This window comes from Bos mutus, chromosome 14, assembly GCF_027580195.1.
Source record: "Bos mutus isolate GX-2022 chromosome 14, NWIPB_WYAK_1.1, whole genome shotgun sequence".
Classification (NCBI taxonomy): Eukaryota; Metazoa; Chordata; class Mammalia; order Artiodactyla; family Bovidae; genus Bos; species Bos mutus.
The window spans coordinates 9,638,092-9,657,500 of record NC_091630.1 but is presented as its reverse complement, the minus strand read 5'-3'; the positions used below and the strand labels follow the sequence as shown (position 1 = coordinate 9,657,500).

The 19,409-nt window shown below is 39.4% G+C and overlaps 1 protein-coding gene across 8 annotated transcripts in view; it reads left to right on the top strand.

Annotated features, from left to right (window-relative positions):
• Positions 1-19,409, top strand: part of RUNX1T1 (RUNX1 partner transcriptional co-repressor 1) — a 153,493-nt gene that overhangs the window by 102,329 nt on the left and 31,755 nt on the right. For all 8 annotated transcript variants that reach the window (XM_070382937.1, XM_070382940.1, XM_070382944.1 and 5 more), the window contains 2 exons: positions 2,618-2,799; positions 14,345-14,592. In XM_070382937.1, the coding sequence (XP_070239038.1) occupies positions 2,618-2,799; positions 14,345-14,592 (430 nt within the window). The remainder of the gene's footprint in view (positions 1-2,617; positions 2,800-14,344; positions 14,593-19,409) is intronic.

The window sequence follows — 19,409 nt, the reverse complement described above, 5'->3', positions numbered from 1 at the left end:
CCATACTTGACTCCTGGAAAAATCATAGCTTTGACTATATAGACCTTCATCAGCAAAGTAATGTCTCTGCTTTTTAATACACTGTCTAGGTTTGTCATAGCTTTTCTTCCAAGGAGCAAGTGTCTTTTAATTTCATGGCTGCAGTCACCATCTGCAATGACTTTGGAGCCCAAGAAGATAAAGTCTGTCACTGTTTCCATTATTTACCATCTGTTTGCCATGAAGTGATGGGACTGGCTGCCGTAAACTTTGTTTTTTGAATGTTGAGTTTTAAGCCAGCTTTTCCAACTCTCTTCCACTTTTATCAAGAGGCTCTTTAGTTCCTCTTTACTTTCTGCCGTAAGGATGGTGTTATCTGCATATCTGAGGTTATTGATATTTCTCCCAGCAATCTTGATTCCAGCTTGTGCTTCACCCAGCCTGGCATTTTGCATAATGTACTCTGTATATAAGTTAAATAAGCAGGGTGACAGTATGAAGCCTTGACGTATTCCTTTCCCAATTTGGAACCAGTATGTTCCATGTCCAGTTCTAACTTTTGCTTCTTGACATGCATACAGATTTCTCAGGAGGCAGGTCAGGTGGTCTACGTATTCCCATCTCTTTAAGAATTTCCCACAGTTTGTTGTGATCCACACAGTCAAAGGTTTTAGCATAGTCAATGAAGCAGAAAGAGATGTTTTTCTGGAACTCTCTTGCTTTTGCTATGATCCAAGGATGTTGGCAATTTAATCCCTAGTTCCTCTTCCTTTTCTAAATCCACATGAACATCTGAAAATTCTCAGTTTCATGTACTGTTGAAGCTTGGCTGGGAGAATTCTGAGCATTACTTTGCTAGCATGTGAGATGAGTGCAATTGTGCAGTAGTTTGAACATTCTATGGCATTGCCTTTCTTTGGGATTGGAATGATAACTGACCTTTTCCAGTCTTGTGACCACTGCTGAGTTTTCCACATTTGCTGGCATATTGAGTGCAGCACTTTAATAGCATCGTCTTTTAGGATTTGAAATAGCTCAGCTGGAATTCCATCACCTCTTCTAGCTATGTTCGTAGTGATGCCTCCTAAGGCCCACTTGACATTGCACTCTAGGGTGTCTGGCTCTCAGTGAGTGATCACACCATCATGGTTATCTGGGTTATTAAGATCTTTTTTGCATAGCTTTTCTGTGTATTCTTGCCACCTCTTCTTAATATCTTCTGCTTCTGTTAGATCCATATCGTTTCTGTCCTTTATTGTGCCCATCTTTGCATGAAATGTTCCCTTGGTATCTCCAGTTTTCCTGAAGAGATCTCTAGTCTTTCCCATTCTATTGTTTGCCTCTATTTCTTTGCATTGATAACTTAAAATGGCTTTTTTTATCTCTCCTTGCTATTCTTTGGAACTCTGCTTTCAGATGGATATATCTTTCCTTTTCTCCTTTGCCTTTCGTTTCTCTTCTTTACTCAGCTATTTGTAAGGCCTCCTCAGACAGCCATTTTGACTTTTTGGATTTCTTTTTCTTGGGGATGGTTTTGATCACTGACTTCTGTACAGTGTCATGAACATCCCTCCATAGTTCTTCAGGCACTCTGTCCATCAGATCTAATATGGTGAATCTATTTGTCACTTCCACTGTATAATTGTAAGGGATTTGATTTAGGTCATAACTGAATGGTCTTGCTTTTGGACATGAATGAGCAACTTCACTTTCCTTGACTTTCTTTGTTTTGAATAGTCTAGTGATTTTCCCTACTTTCTTCAATTTAAATCTGATTTTTGCAGTAAGGAGATCATCATCTGAGCCACAGCCAGCCTCTGGTCTTGTTTTTGCCAATTGTATAGAGCTTCTCTGTCTTCAGCTGCAAAGAATATGATCAGTCTGATTTCGGTACTGACCATCTATCTTCCTAGTGGGAGACGAAAGTTCCTCATAGGTGGAGCTGGAATCTGTATCCAGTAGAGCTTACAATGTTTGAATATGAAAGCATCTTTTGTTTTTGCTTTTTTATAATCTTTGTTTTTTAGTTTATTTATTTTTAGTTGAGTGGTAATTGCTTTACAATATTGTGTTGGTTTCTGCCATACATCAACATGAATCCTGCCTCTTGAAGTTCCTCCCCATCTCCCGCCCTGCTAAGTTTATGAAAGTGAAAGTGAAGTCGCTCAGTCCTGTCCGACTCTTTGCAACCCCATGGACTAGCCTATCAGGCTCCTCCATCCGTGGGATTTTCCAGGCAAGAGTGCTGGAGTGGATTGCCATTTCCTTCTCCAGGGGATCTTCCTGACCCAGGGATCGAACCCGAGTCTCCCGCATTGCAGGCAGACGCTACAGTCTGAGCCACCAGGGAAGCTCAAAGTTTATGAAGGAAACCTAAAGAGGAGCCACTCCCAGTTTATTAATGGGCTGGAAGGTAGGAGGGGTGAGACCTGCCTCAGGCATCTTATCCACCCCAGGCCCAGAGGGAAGCTCATGCTGTAGCCAGTGCAGGAAGTCGTGCCTGGGAACTGCATGCATTCGGCAGCATGTCCTTTAGTTGAGTTGTGTGGTCCGGTCCGCTAGTGTTTGCAAAGTGGAGTAGGTCCCCTGGTCAGAAGGAGCCTCTGCGCACCCTCTCATTCCTGTTCTGCCCTTACAGGCCAACTTGCCCCTTCTGCAGCGTGAGCTCCTCCACTGCGCGAGATTGGCCAAACAGAACCCTGCCCAGTACCTCGCCCAGCATGAACAGCTGCTTCTGGATGCCAGCACCACCTCACCTGTTGACTCCTCAGAGCTGCTTCTCGATGTGAACGAAAACGGGAAGAGGCGAACTCCAGACAGGTGAGAGGGGGGAGGACCCCAGACCGGCGGCATGAGGCCATATTTCATGTCGTGTTTCAACTGCTGACTGACGCTTCTTGCAAAATAATAAACTAGAGGGGCCGCAGGGAATCTTGCTCTGGCCTGGGGTGTTGCAGAATGATGAGTCTCTGGCCTGTGCAGGTTAAGCTTTGTTACTTGTATTTTTTTTTTTTTGGTTTAATTGACCTGCAGCACTATGATAGTTGCAGATGTACAATCTAGTGATTGATTTTTCTGTGCATCACAAACATCACCACTGTTGCTTGGAATGTTAAAGTAAAAGGTAAAGATGAGTGACACTCAGATGTGCCACGCGCCACTGATGTTTATTAGACACAGTCAGCACCGGCTTTCCACATTTTATTGCGCTTCCTTGTGCTTTCCTTCCTTCCTTCCTTCCAGCCTTCCCCCACCCCTCTCTCCCTTCCTTCCCCTCACCTCCCTTCTTCCCTTCCCTCTTAAATTGAAGGTTTGTGGCAACCCTGCATGGAATTAGTCTCTTGTCACCATTTTTCTAAAAGCTTTATTTGGTGTCTCTGTGTTACATTTTGGTAATTCTCACAGTGTTTCAAACTTTTTCATTTTATATTTGTTACGGTTGTCTGTGATCGGTCTTCTTTAATGTTAACCATTGTGATTGTTCTGGTGTTTTTCAGAAATAAATTGTTTTTTAATTAAGGTATATACTCTTTTATACATAGTGCTACTGTACGCTTAAGAGACTATAGTATAGTGTAAACAGAACTTTATGAGCACTAGGAAGGAAAAAGAAAACCTGTGTGACTGGCTTTAGTTGCTTTATCATGGTGATCTTCAATTGAACGTATAGCATCTCCAAGGTATACCTATATTAAACTTCTCATTTACTATATTATTCATCCAAAGCACATATTTTATTATTCCAATAAGTTATTATTCCAAGTTTTCTCAGAACATGATGGTTTTGAAATCTGGCCTAAACGCAGTGCAGTAGCTGTTTAATTTGGACTTTGTATGAACTAAGAGAAAACTTTAGTGAAGCTAGTTGAACTGAGTGAATATAAGAGTTAAGTAATAGAACTAATAGGTGGCATTTTTTTCTGATAAATTTTATCTACTAGTCAATATTCATTATACCAGGTTACTCTGCTCTCATAACTGAGAATTCTAGGAAATGTAAAATAAACCCCCTTCTCCATGAAACCTTGCAAATTAGTTGCTGAATGACGCATATACATAAAACTTCCAAAGTACCTTATTAAAATGAGTTTCCTGAATACCTCAGCTTCATTTATAAATATTTTCTAATACAGAAATATGAAGTCTAATGCATCTTGCATTTGTAAAATATGGAGAATCTTAAAATGAAACTGTATTCAGAAACGTATTTGTCACATGCTTTGTTTCCTTTCTCTGTTTATCCATTCACTCTTTCTGCGTTTTATCAGGAAAGAGTAGACTGGCCTTTGAAAGGTTAACACTGGCACAGATTCATAGGCGCTTACGCTCCTTCTATCTGTGACCGACTTAGCTACCCTTAAATGTATTAGCTGCTTTGCAAATCAGAATGTTATTAAAAGCCAGCCAGTTTACATATAGTTATTACATAATCCTCTGTTAAGCAGTTTTTATGCTACAATCTCTGGAATTTTTCTCCTCGTGACATGGGACCTCTTAACAGTTTAAAACATTAAAGCAAAGGGTTAAATATTAGTTTACTTCTGACATCCTATAGACCCAACCTCCTTCCGTGACCTACCAACAGCGCTACTTTCTTATTTTTGCAAGCTGTATTTTCTTAGTCATATTTAAGCATTTGGTACTTTAGCTTTAAAGGCAGTGCTTAATCCAGGTGTCTGAGCGACATGTCCACGTGATGCTGAAAACCAGGAGGCAGCCCAAGGATAGATGATTCACATTTGTATTCCTGTCTGATCCTAACCTTTTACCCTGAAGGGAGTCAGCCCTGTGTGCTGATATTGAGATGCTTTAGTTCCATTTTCCCAAGACAGTGGGGTAAAGGAAGTAGGGAGAGACTAGAAGGAAAATTGGGAAGGAGGACATTTATTTGGGTGGAGGAAGGGATAACAGAGAAAGGTTTAGATGACTGTGATAAATGTAAAGATAATCCTATAGCCAACATTAGACAGGGACACAATCTATTCTAGAAGCTTTAAATGCTAAGTAACTGTAACAGGCAGAATAAAAACTTGTTTTATCCACTTCTCCATGTTTTCAGCCCTCTGTCCATTGTCTGTCCCAGTGTTTCATATGTGAATACCCTGTAACTTTAGATCTTTCTTGAACCCTACTGAGGTAAGCTTGCCAATGTGCTAACATCGATGTGGAAACTTTGTATGAATTCCACAGAAGATTGGCATTTTTGTTGCGAAGATCTGTAACTGTGTATGCGTGCCTGTTTGTGTTCAGTCAGATAGAACTTTCTTAAAAGCCCTTTAGTCTTGTTCCCCTCTGGTTATTCATAGACAGTTGCTGGAGTCAGAATTCACACAGTTGCTCTTTCGCTGGAACATTCTTTTTCAAGTGGAACCCTGAAGTGTGTGTTATAATGGAAAGATGGCAAATAGATTTCCTTAGAGTTAGGAGGAAGGGTAATGAGAATATGTTGTGTAAATACATTTGTATCTTGTGGGAATTTCATCAGAGCCAAGAAAATATGGGCCTCTACAGTATTTCTTTGCATATATTTTCTGCATCTTGTTTGCATATGCATTTTTCTCTTCTCCGGTTATTTATCTGTATATCCAGATCTACTATATGAAATTTTATAGAGTATGGAGCTGTCTGACAGCAGAGCTTTTTTTGTTTTACTGAATGTTTTGTTGGTGCATATGGTCTGACATGGATGAGCAGCCACGGTGAGATTTTGGAGTCTATTAAACTGGCTCATTAAAAAGATCAATCTGTTTCTGTAATAACACTGGGAACCATCAGTCACTAAAAGAGGGAAAAACTGACACCTGAGGAGAAAACACATTTTAGTAATTTGTTCATGACATGTCATGAACAAAAGAGCACTCTATATTTTGTTTACAACTTTGGGGGTTTAAATTCTGTGACGATTGCTGATTTAATCTACTGAACAGTCCTCACGTATTTCAGGGATGGATTTTGGCAAATGTAACTTCTCATCCTTAAATATGATTGTCACTGGTTATATTTTTTCTTTATTTAAGCATTCCTGTTATTTACAGAGAAATGAATACTCCAGGGAAGTCTCTGAAATCTTTTTTTTTCCTGTACAGAACAGTAAAATTTATTCTACTTCTTCTTAAAAATACTTCTAGGGTGAGTCCCTGAACAACTATACTAGATTTGTAGGTCTGGGGTAGAATAACTTAGAACCCAAATGAGAAAGAAGACAATTCATTTTAAAATCATGCTATTTTTTTTTTTCTAAATTATCAGGGAAAGCTAAAAGAAAGTTCTGATTTCCATTCTTTGTTTGTATGTAAAAGTTTGTTCATCTTGCCATTCAGTGATGGAAAAAGCTGAGGAAGGGAATGTTGTTATTTAGTCACTGAATTATGTCTGACTCTTTTGTCATCCCACAGACTGTAGCCTGCCGGCTTCTCTGTCCATGGGATTTCCCAACCAAGAATACTGGAGCAGGTTGCCATTTCCTTCACCAGGGCATCTTCTCAACCCAGGGATCAAACCCGCATCTCCTGCATTGGTAGGCAGGTTCTTTACCACTGAGCCACCAGGCAACCCCGAGGAAGGGCATACAAACCGTTTTTGGAGCTGGTTAAATGAAGTGACCAGTTTCAAACAGAGACTGGAATTTAAGAGCCCTCTTTAAAACTGCATACCGATGGTCTTGAGGACACAGTTTCAAGTAGGATGAGGAGGGAAAGAGCAGTTAGACAAAGCCTGCATTTTTTTGAGACTGCAGAATAGAGAAAAATCACTGCATTTAAAAAGATACTTTTTTGTGTGTTAATTATCATTTGATGTCTTTTTCTCACAGCTTTGCTGTTGCAGCGTTTTGTCTTTAAAGTTGTGCTCTCACCCGTTATGGCGATTTTCTGATGCAGAAACTTTCTGGCTTAAGAAATCAAATCGAGTGATCATTGATCTTATGTGGATAACACTGTCTCCACTATGTTATTCCCCCTTTCAAGTGATCGATGTTAAATCTTAATCCCCTTCATCGATCTATCTATGTATTTTTTATTATCATTTTAATGTAATTATGCTTTAACTTACTCTCAGTTGAACACATCTTGATTTTTATTTTGAAGGCAACATGGTTACATGAACGTGTATTTCCTCCACCCCCAATTATTAAACATTATTTTTTTTAAGATTTTCTTGAGCTTTAGAAGTATATAATTTGTCATCTGGGAGAGATCTTATGGATTTAGCAGGCCTAAAGAACTTGCTTAAAGTTATAGGACTTCTTAATGGAGAAATCAGCATATTTATCAATACATACCTGAAATCTTCCAGTTGCACAAAATATGTTTTAATGTGCAGAATGTGAATAAGGAAAGCTCAACTAAGAATTATATCTTTTTTTCTCCTTACTTTCGCTCATTTATTTCTTCTCTATAATTGCTCATGTGGGCAAATGCAACAGTTGAATGTACTGAGGTTTTATAAATCTTTGTAAGGATAGAGGATCCACAGTCAGCCTGGTTTCCTGCCTTACTGAGTAAATTAGAAAACACTGAATGTTTGAGGGTCATAAGGCAGTCGTTTTGAAACCGTGTTGGTTGAATATATGAGATTTGTCAGCGAGGTGCACACCAGCTGAACCTGTTAGCTCCATTTTTCCTTTACTGCAAAATGGATGAGATTTCAATATTTTTGTCAAGTTGACTCTGCAGATAAGAATTAAATATTTATTATCTAGCGTGTTCAGTTTTCTATGAAAAATATGAGGAATTTATGTCACACATTCTTGTTTTGTGCTGCATTTTTTATGCATTCATCAGTTTCAAGAAGAGAGTCATCATTCCTGTAGAAATGACTTTTTTTTTTTTTTTAAATAATAATCACATCAGTTGTGGAGGCTTCTAGTGAGATAGTGCTTACATGATGAGGAAGATTACATGGCTATCGAGAACATTTTGGTCTCTCTGTTCTCGCCTCAGTGTTGACTTTGCATAGGGTTCAGGCTGGCTGGATAATATATCTGAGCTCACATGGCTTGTAAGAGGCATGGATGGGATTCTAGCTCCTAGGTTCTCTGACTTTAATTCCCCATGCTCTTATAACTACATTTGTAATACCATAGCCTCTGAACACCTCAGCTTGAAAAGCAAGCGCTTGGTTAAGTTGTTGAATGCCAGGTACGTGTTAGACTCTTTATGTAGATTCTCTCATACAGTCCTCTCAGAGCTCTGAAGTACCCGTCTTGTGACACATGTAGAGATTAAGCCACGTGAGTTCATAGGGCCTGCAAATAGCAAAGCCAAAATTTGAAAGCAACTCCATAGCCCCTGCTCTTTCCAGTGTACATTCTGGAGTGGCTTCGTCTGCTTCTGACCTCCCATACCACTTTTGTGCTCTTTTTTACGGTACCTACCGAGTTCAGGTCCTATGTAACAGTATTGAAGCCTTGTATCCCTTATTAAACTGTGTTTATGCTAGAAGTTTGGCTTCCCTGGTGGTTCAGATGGTACAGAATCCACCTGTAAAACAGGAGACCCAGGTTCCATCCCTGGGTCAGAAAGATCCCCTGGAGAAGGGAATGGCAAACCTCTCCAGTATTCCTGCCTGGAGAATTCCATGGACAGAGGAGCCTGGGGAGCGATAGTCCATAGAGTTGCGAAGAGTCAGACACGACTGAAATGACTTAGCATGCTCACACATGGTAAAGAGTTTCTTGCTAGCACACTTTGAAAAGGAATTTAAGTCTACCGCTAAACCATAATCGGTGTTGGGAATCATGTCTTGCTTATTTTGGTATGTCCAGTTAAGCTCCAGATAATGCATGCCACACATGCCAGCTGTATAAAACAAAACAAAGCAAAACACTACAAACAAACAACAGCAAAACACTAGTTCAACAAGTAATCAAAATTAAACTTAATACAGTCATTTTTAGTAGTGTAGCAAATGGTCTCTCCCCCAAGAGTCTTTTTTGCTTTCTTGTTTACTTTCTATCATTTTAAAAGATGCATCTCTGAAATACCCACATCCGTGAAAACAGCTCAGGAACAAAGTGCTGGTGACTGGTTCACTAACAAAAAACTAGAGGGCTCCAGTTGGGATGTATAGATGACAGATTAGAATAAGAAAGCATAGTTCCAGATAGCGAGAGCTGTAGCAGCTGACTACTTCAACAGTGGCCAGAAATGAGCAGAGATGAGGGGACAGCCACTCCTAGGCAGATTGTCCAGCAGATGGAGAGCTCCTGGGACTTGTGTCCAAAGCTTTCCACCTTCTCCTTCGGGGAGAGAAAGCTCTGGGAACCTGTATCTTGTAATCCTTAAAGTTCCAGTTATGGTGAGTTTGTCCAGACTGGCCAACATCCACATGAATCTATCTTAGTTACTCCAGAAGGTGTCAGCCCTCCTCTCAGGACGTAATCTCCCGGGTGGTGGGTTAGCAGTAGAGAGCGGGAAGGCACTTCTTTCTGTGTGGCTCAGTCGTGATGGTCCTCTGTCACTCGGCCCTGCTTTTCACCGTCTGAACATCCCACTTCCTGCAGGGTGATATTTCTACAAACACAGAAATCCCCACAGGTTGTCCTGAAGAATCAGGTTTGATTTTCTTTTTAAGGTAGCAGGGGAATCTGTAATGTATTTTGCTTCAGATGCATTATTCAACACCGCTAGAAGGTGGTTATGTAAAATTCTTACCTGAACTCACCTATTTCCTGAAGAGACTGTTTACTGAGTTGTGTTTTGAAAATACGATGCCATAAATGACTCTTCTCCCCGTGCCTTTTAATTCTAATGTCTAGTCCTTCTGTGGAAACCTTAACAAACTGCATTTATTAGAAAAGGAAAGGGACATTTGTTTAAGATTAAGTCATTTATGTCTTTGAGCTTTTCTTCAACAGAACTGTCACCTCCTGAGATTTAGGCATAGACTGCTTTCTAAAATATGAAAGTAAAGTTTTTTGTTTTTCTTTAAGACTTAGGCAGTCTCTGAGCCCTGCCTCTGACTGAGATGCCTGCAGAGACAGTGGTGTGATGGAGCTAAGATAAGGTGTCTTAGGTGGAGCAGAAGGACATGTGACAGAGAAGAGACTAGCTGCAGGACTTGATTTGGAGCAGAAGGTTAGAGAGTATAACTCTACAGAGTTATAGAGTGACTTCTAGTTTCTATTTTGGTGGCTAAGTAGAAAGTGGCATAATTGACTGGTGTCGGAAGTATCAGAGAAAGACAAGGTCGGTTTAGATATGTGCCGTTTGAAATACCTGTGGTCAAAGGGAAAAGTCAGTACCTAGGGCAGGTGTTTATTTGTAACAGGACTGACTTTTTAAGTTTCTTCCTTGCCATTCTTGGCTTTATTACGCTAAACCAATTTGCCTTTCCCTAGAATAATCTTCATAGCGCTGTTTTCCCCATTTAAAAAACATTTTAATCTCAGAAAAAACTCTGTGTTCCTGTCATGCAGGAGATTGCTTGGTCCTCTTATTCTGATTATTGCCATGATCTTAATAATATTTTTTCTTCATTCTTCCTCATTTCCATGTTACTAAGGGATCATCAGTGCATACTAGCCAATTATGACATTTAAAGTATTTTATATAGAGGAAAGTTTTTTAAAAAGCTTTTCTTTCTCAAATGAATCAGTTTACAACCTCTCTGTTGAGGAGCTGAGAAAACAGCCTGAAGTGGGATAAGGTGTCAATTAAGTTTTCTCTTAAGTATTTTTTTAAACATGTTTTATTTCCTATAAGTTTCATTTTACTGGGCGAGAAACTCAAGCCAGAAAGTTAACTTTCCCAAGTTATCTCAAGGTCACACAGCTGAGTCCTGAAGAGTCCTCTGATGACCTCAGACCCTGAGAGAAAGTGATTGGGATCTAAATGTTGAAGTAGGTTATATTCAGAAAACCTTCTTCTGAAAAGGAGATAGAAAATAGAAAGCAAACCAAAAAAAAATGCCTTCCAGAAACCCATGACGTGTGACAGACTTCCTACTAGAATTTGAGTCATTTTGAGAGTATGTTGGTATGGGACAATGGATATTTGTTAGTTTTGCCTAACACATTTTGAGAAGGTAACAAATAAACATGCAAATTTAGAATTTGCCCCCAAGCAATGACATGTTGGTAGTTGTAAGCATTTCTAAGAAGCAGACAAACAAATAGCAATTAAGTTGTTTTGGTTATCTTATATGGACATAACATCCTTTAAGTAGGATTGGCTTTATAAGTACCCATGAGTGATTGGAGGAAGTACCAGGGAGGCTTTTCATACCTTTATTTCTATGGGCTGTTTTAATGTTTGAATGCTTTTCTGGTAAAATATTACCCCCCCTTTGTGAAGCGATGAGCTTTATTGTTTGAATTGTTGCAAGAGTTATGAGGTGCAGAATAGTGGCTGTCCCTGCAGGGGTGTGACAGAAATGTCAGGGCAGACCCAGGAGCTAGCTCTGCTTCTTAGGACCTTACTGTCCTTGTTTTAGGAGGGAAAAAAAGCTTCAGTGCAGGCTCGCTGAAGTAATAGCACTGACCAGAGGGCTGACGTGTCAGCAAAGTTAAGTAACATATCCAGCTACTTTGAAACTAGAACGGCTTCTTCCAGTGATGTGTGTTTTTATTATCTTCGAACAAGGAGACAGGAAACCAGCGAGCTGAATTGGTTTTGACACAATTGGGTATTTAGAAATGATTTTATGTTTATATATTTAGGCTGCTAAAAGATACTCAGAGGATATTTTCTATTTCTGCATTAAAAATCAGCTATAAATAATATACTGTTCAAAGCAAAGCACAAAGAAGTTCTCTGTTGGTTCAAATGGTTGACTTAGACATAATTTGGCTAGTATACCATCAACGTTGTGTGTTTTGATCTACATAACCATGACATTTAAAAATTATTCATTTATTTAAATAGAGGTATAGTTGATGTGAAAACTTACAAAGTTTCAGGTATACAACATAGCGATTTATAATTTTTAAAGGCTATACTCCACTTATATAGTTATTATACAATTTTGGCTGTATTTCCTGTGCTGTGCAAATGGCATTTAGAAATAAATATAGAATAATTGAATTGCAGAGTTTTCAAACTAGAAAGGACCTCAGAAATCATCCTAGTCCAGTGGTTTTCAAACTTGATTTCAGCAGCTGACTATTTCCTTCAAAAATGAAACTGTTAAAATAGATTAAAATGATAAGTGGGTTCCTCTGGTCCTTTAAATCTTGATTGTTGGGGTAAAAGCTCTTTATTGCCAGCAGAATCCCTAAGCATTTCAGGTGACACAGTTTGAAAACCACTGATCTAGTCCAACCCTTTCATTTTACAGATGAGCAAACTGAGGTCCAGAGAGGTTAAGTGGCTTGCCCAAGGTCACACAGCTAGTCGTGGAAGAGCCAGGACTAAATCTCAGGTCTCTTGATTCCCAGTCCAGTGCTCTTTCCACTACACCACACTGCCAGTAAGGTAGGTGCTGTGTTGACATTATGTTCATAGCTACTAATAGTCTTCAGTATTTTCTGATTTATGCTGGAAATATTTATGCATTGACTGTTGAAATATATTATTCAGAAATGTGTAGGATATGGAAATACAGATGAGAATCACATAGTTATCCTCTTAGAAGATAAATCTAGAATGCTTCTGTTCACTTTTAAAAATTATTTTAAGCAATACGTTTAGATAATGTTTGAGACCCTTTAGTCTGGTCAATGATCAGTGTGTATGGAGTCAGGATATTTGAGGGTCCACCCTTTGACAGGAGCAGCATTGAGACTTCTGTTTGATACTCCCATGAGAACCGTGCCCTGCTGGCATTTCCAACATCGGACAGTCTCCTGGTTCCAGAACATCTTTCTCCAGCACGCGCTGGGCATGTATTCATTTCCCATTGAAGTCTGCAGTTTCCCTCGGTTCTTAGTGCGCCTGCACCTTCTACCTGTAACTCCTTTGTCATTCTTAATCTGGTGTGTGTACATTGTCACTGGGGCTCTACCCTAAAGGGGCATAAAGGACGATTCACCGTAGATGCCTCTTGCCCCTGATGATCTCTGTTGTCCAGTCAGTTTCCACGCAGATCCTCCAGGTTTATCAAAGGCTATCCTTGGGCACTAGGAAAGTGGGAAAAGTCTCTTGAAGTCTTTAAGTCGTTAGACTTACAATCTACCTACAATCAAAAAAGGGATGAAGATGGAAATTCCCTGGCAGTCCAATGGTTATAAAAAAAGCTTGCAGAAATCTGCAGCTACTGTGACTTGGTCAAATTCTTATGGGGAAATTTCCCAGGAAAAAGAGATGCTGCCGCTGGTTAAGAATTGCAAAGAGAGCCAGCTACAAGGTAAAAATTAGTTTGGGAGCTGTGACATGTTCCTGTCTTACTGAATATATTGAGTTAATCTCCCAGAGACACATTCAGCCAGAAAATATTTCTTTAACCCTACTTTATGTTTGAGAATGTAAGAGCAGTTATCAGGTCTCATTTGCAGACTGCGTTCCTTCTGAAAGACACATCCAGAGTTTTGTGTGTCACATGATGAAGGGCAGACAGGGTGTGCCTGCCCTGGTCTAAGATCTCATGGCCTCAGACAGGCCCCTGCTGCGTCTCCACGTGTGTTTCCTCAACTTCAAGAGGAAGAGCTTCACCCTTTCTTCTAATCCCAGCTAGCTTTGTAGGACTGCTGATCATCTTGGTGGCCCAAGGAAATGTCAGTCTGAGACATTACATTGTGTCATTTGTGTTAATTCAGTTAATTGATCAGTGCTTTTGAATAGAATTTTCTGAGATCATGGAAATGATCTGTATCTGTGTTGTACAATAGTCACTAGCTGTAGGCAGTAACTAAACACATGCAGTGTGGCTGTTGATACCCAAGAACTGAATTTTAAACTTTATTTAATGTTAATTCATTTGTAATTTAAGCAGCCACGTGTGGGTACTGTATTGAACAACACAGCTCATAGAAGTCAGAGGCCGGGTTGGATCAGTGCAATAGATGTACCCAGAGAACTGAAGAGTGATGCTCTTGTACCTTGATGAATCGCCAGATACAGTTGATCTGAGAGTAATTTGTTAGAAATCAAGAGTTCGCTTTTGAATGAAGATGTTATCTACGGAGGAGAGAGCAGGCTTCCTCTTATTTGTGACCAAACCATACACGCCTCAACTGAAAGATGTTTACGGATTTGATGAAAAATGGAGCCTTTTCTCCTGTGTGCAGCCATGGGATCACTGAGGCCTCCGCCTGGGTTTCAGTGAATCCTCACAGGTCTAGGCAGCTGAGTTTAGAAAAGTTCTGGCCAGCGAAAAGAATATTCTGTTTATATTACAGGTTCCAAGTATCTGAACTATGCTGCTTTCTGAGTCCATTATGAAAAAAAGGAAAAAAAAAAAAAAAAACCTCTTTTTCTTCCTCCCTCAGAACCAAAGAAAATGGCTTTGACAGAGAGCCTTTGCACTCAGAACATCCGAGCAAGCGGCCATGCACTATTAGCCCAGGCCAGCGGTACAGTCCAAATAACGGCTTATCCTACCAGCCGAATGGCCTGCCTCACCCCACCCCTCCACCGCAGCATTACCGTTTGGATGATATGGCCATTGCCCACCACTACAGGGACTCCTATCGACACCCCAGCCACAGGGACCTCAGGGACAGAAACAGACCTATGGGTAAGACTGAAGGATCTCTTCAATTCTCATAAGGTGGTGTGCTCCAGGACTTGCATCCTTACTGCTCAGCTAAACTTCAGGCTTGAAATCTGTGATGGGGTAAAAATACTTCTTCCTGATCTAGTGTCTCCTTTATGAGAAAACTTCGTTGGTGTTAATATCTCTTTCAACAGCTGTGTTTTCTCTTACTTATGATCTTTGTGACCTCCGGGTATTTATTTATTTATTTTTCCGAAGGGTGTGTATCTGCTGACCCCAGACAGGTCAACTGTATTAACAAACACAAATTAAGTGTTTAGTGCATTTTTTTTTTTTTTTAAGCGTGAGAGATTTCATATGTAGTTGGCCTGCCACAACTTTTTTTTTTTTTTTTTTTACCAAATCAGTTTCTTTAATTGTTATCTTTTATTTCCAGATAGTCTCAAAGTTCATTTTGGTTTTCCCAGTCTCTGTGATAGTCTGTATTTGAAAAATATGATATGGTATTATGTCTATGACTTAAGTCAGCAGATGTTCCTTGAGGACTGATTTAGTACTTTTTTTTTTCCAACATGGAAATGCTAGTGATTTAATTTAGTGTTGACAATTTGGTCAAAGATCAGAATACCGAAGAAGGAATGAGTTTGGGTAAACATGTGTTCTGTTTGCCAGTGTTCATTCTTTTTTTGCATAAAACTGTTGGAAGTGAAGCATTTAGGAGACATGGTCTTCTAAAGAACCGGTGCTTGCCATGAAAAATGAGAAGGAAGATAAATAGGTAAGCCTTGATGCACTATCAGTGTTTGAGGTGATCGCATCGGAATACCGCTCTTCTTGTTCCTGGGACTTCTTTTACTGTATATTTTTGGCAAGTCAAGCTGGTAATAAATGGAGAGCAACACTCGGCCGTCTTTCTCATCTTTTTCCGCCCCCTGTGTCCGTGCCAGCCCTGCTTTTCTTCTTAGCTGGTTGCTGAAAAACTTGCCTGGCCCAGATGGTCTGCTGGGTGAGATACTGGAAGCATCACAGGGTGGAGTCCAAGTGGGAAAGCAGGACCTGGAGTTGAGGGGTCGCAGGACTCAGGAAGCCTGGCCAGTTGCCCGCCTGAGGGGTAGGACAGAGGTTTTTATAGTCCCAGGCAGAGGGAGCGTGGTGAGCAGAGGTTTCTGTTAGACTTCTAACTGTCTTAGTAGGACACAGGGCCTTCCAGGCCTAGGGTCATTTTGCCTTAGAAAACCCAGCCCTCCAAATGTTTAGAAAGCAGAAGGCGTGAGTCAGGTTGAGGGCAGGGGTGATTGGGGCCCTGGATGTGAGATAGTAAAATAGTAGCTTCACCTCCCCACAATAGTCATTTCTGCTTTTATATAGTGTGTCAGACAAATGGCTAAGCATATGATTTATGCTTTTTTAATAGTCAGTCTGTCTGATGTTCTCCAAGGTACCATTTCAAAGAGCTCTCAAAAATGGTTATGTTTTTTTTCTCTGTCTGGATTGATATTTTGACCCTGAAATCAAATGTGACAACAACTTCCTTCCAAACAAAGCCTTGCCATTTGTTGATGACGAATGCTCTCAAACCATGATTGCTTATTTTCAAATAGAGGTGGAGTCGCCAGGTCATTGTAAGATCAATTCAAGATACCCTATTTTGTAGGTGGTAGGAAATGGCCTATTTCTTAGGCAGTAAATTCTATTTCATGAAATATTAGTTCTAGTACACCATAAAGTAATCAGCAAGGAAGTAATTATGCTTATGTGCAATGATTATGTTTTCATCTAGTAATATAAAATATCCCTTTATGAATTATACCTGTACCCACTGGTTTTATGTGATTTTTTTTTCCATGAGACCATGTTCCTTACTTTTTAATTATATTAGCTTATAAAACTAATAGTGCTAATCTTTATAAATATATGCAACTACTTAACCATCCCTGAAGTCTGCGGAGTTTAGTGTGTGTTACAGTAAAGTCTTGATGTATGAGTAACAAATTATGGTATTACATCAGGCTGTTATTTTGAGAATATAAAAATGGTCATACTCAGACACAGAGGACAGGCTTGTGAACACGAGGAAAGAGAAGGCATGACGAATGGAGAGAGTAGCATTGGAACATACATGTTACCATATGTACAATTAGATGGCCAGTGGAGATTTGCTGTATGACACAGGGGGCTCAAATCCAGGGCTCTGTGACAACCTGGAAGGGTGGGATGGGGTTGGGTGGGGAGGGAGGTTCAAGAGGGAGAGGACATATGTATACCTATGGCTGATTCACGTTAGTATATGTCAGAAACCAACACAATATTATAAAGCAATTGTCCTCCAGGTAAAAAATACATGCATTTAAATTTAAGAATTGTCATAATTGTATACTTGGTCTGGTATGATTTATAAATGTTTATTATATGTAGAGACATATACCTGCTTGAATATTTTAGTAAAATAGCTTTACAGGCAGCATTAGTTTATAAATAAGCTTAGAGTTTCAGTTAGGAATTGGGTAAGACTCAACATTAGTGTCAGATGAAACTGTTTTAATGAGTTTGAACTGTTTTCCCCTTGTACATCCCTCTGGTATTATGGCTATAAATAAACATTGTGTAGTGATAAATCTTTTAAGTATCCAAAATAGAGAAATTAATAAATGGAAAATTTTAAGTTTTTTTTTTTTCTTTTTAAAGATTTGGCTCTATACAACAAAGAGTTCAAAAACAACAACAACAACAACAACAACAATTAGACCTATATTTTTTCACTAGGTACTTGGGCTCAAACATGTTTCTAATGTACGTATTATTTTTCTGTTGTTGTTAAATGAGATGATGCTTAGCACTGTTCCACAATTGGCTGTTATCCCATTAGCCTAAAACATCCTGTTGCTCATTATTATTACTCCAGGTGTTGGAGCTCACATCACTATTGATATAATCTGCTGAGTTTTTGAAACTTTTAAGACCTCTGAAGTTGTTGGCCCTTATATAGGCAAGTGTAGTAAGATGCCTCCATCACAAAACCGCGCACTTATCTCGTTATCACTCTCCAGTTGTTTTCTACGATGCTTCATTTCAATGGCGGTGCATTTCCCCTAAAACACAAGCAACAAATAAATCAACAAAAATTACATATCTGCAAACATTTCAACTTGAAATTGTCACAACAGAGAAATAACTAAATATTACTCTTTTCCAGTGTCTTTTCTATTATGCAGATTATTAAAACTTATTTGCAGTTTTACTTTTTTACCAATAGATGGCATTGACAATTTTAGCTTTAAAAATGTATTTCAGAGTATAGTCTAACTGGAGAGGAATGGTGTATTTAGTCTGAGAAAGCTGTCATATATGTGTCTACTTCCATCAGCTATAAATTAAATCATATTTCATGGTTGGCTGAAAAAAGTCATGTGACTCATTATCTTTATTTCACTGAATAAGCTAAAAGGGGATTTCTAACCACTCATATTTCACAAAAACTGGAATGCAGTATCTCTTAACTTTTGTTGTTCAGTCGCTCAGCTGTGTCCACCTGTTAGTGACCCCGTGGACTGCAGCCCGCCAGGCTTCCCTGTCCTTTATCATCTCTTGGAGTTTCCATAGACTCATGCATTGAGTCGGTGATGCCATAACTTTAAAAAAAATTTTTTAATTCGTACCATAATTCCCTCAGAAAAAGAGCCTTGGTGTCTAGAAGCCTGCTGCTGCTGCTGCTGCTAAGTCGCTTCAGTCGTGTCTGACTCTGTGCGACCCCATAGACGGCAGCCCAGCAGTCTCCCCCGTCCATGGGATTCTCCAGGCAAGAGTACTGGAGTGGGGTCTAACCCGTGCCAAACTTAATTTACTCTTTAGAGTGACAGTGTAAGAAACAGCAACCAAAACAAAGTTTCAATTATTTAAAAAGGGAGACGTTGCCATAGCTCAGCGACTTTCCTTTATAGTAGAAGATGCACGTTTTACACATCCGGAATTTGTCAGAAGAGCCACACGTTTCTGGGTATCTCTGATCATAACTGTCCCTTTAACAAGATACATTTTCTATTTTGATAAGCATCCTGGCTAATTTCTTATGTTCATTATTGTTCTCATTTGGTATTTTCTTACTGCCTTTTCATGGTAGCATCTCCGCTAATGCTGAAGAGCATTAATATTTGTGCTGTGGACTGCAAATTAGGATTTTTAGTTTCTTGGCTTGGATTTATGATATCCGTCCAAAATGATATCTAATATATTGATTTTTCTTTATTTTTAAATTTTTGGCAGGTTGAGTGAGTATATTTTGCTTTTATGTTATGGCCTAATTTTAACATGCAAGTGAAAGTGAAAGTCACTCAGTCGTGTCCTACTCTTTGCGACCCTATGGACTATACAGTCCATGGAATTCTCCAGGCCAGAATATTGGAGTGGGTAGCCATTCCCTTCTCCAGGGCATCTTCCCAGCCCAGGGATTGAACCCAGGTCTCCTGTATTGCAGGCAGATTCTTTATCAGCTGAGCCATGAGGGAAGCCCAATTTTAGCATGAAAATGTATTTAATAGGATTGTGTTGATTTTTACTATGCTCAAATGTGGACTAGTTTAACCATGCTTGTTTTAGAAAAACATATCCCTATCCATGTAAAACAAATTATGCTGTCTTCATTTTTAATGCAGGAAAGCCACACTTTGAACTTAACGTCTACTTGTGGTTTCCTGTATTTATTAAGATTCAGGATATATTTATATTTTCACTTAGGGAATATTATGTGGATAACTGGCTCAGGGCTTGGTGTCATTTTACTCTCCATATCCTCATGTGTAAAAGAAGTGGTTCTGACCAGATGACCTCTAAAATTTCTTCTA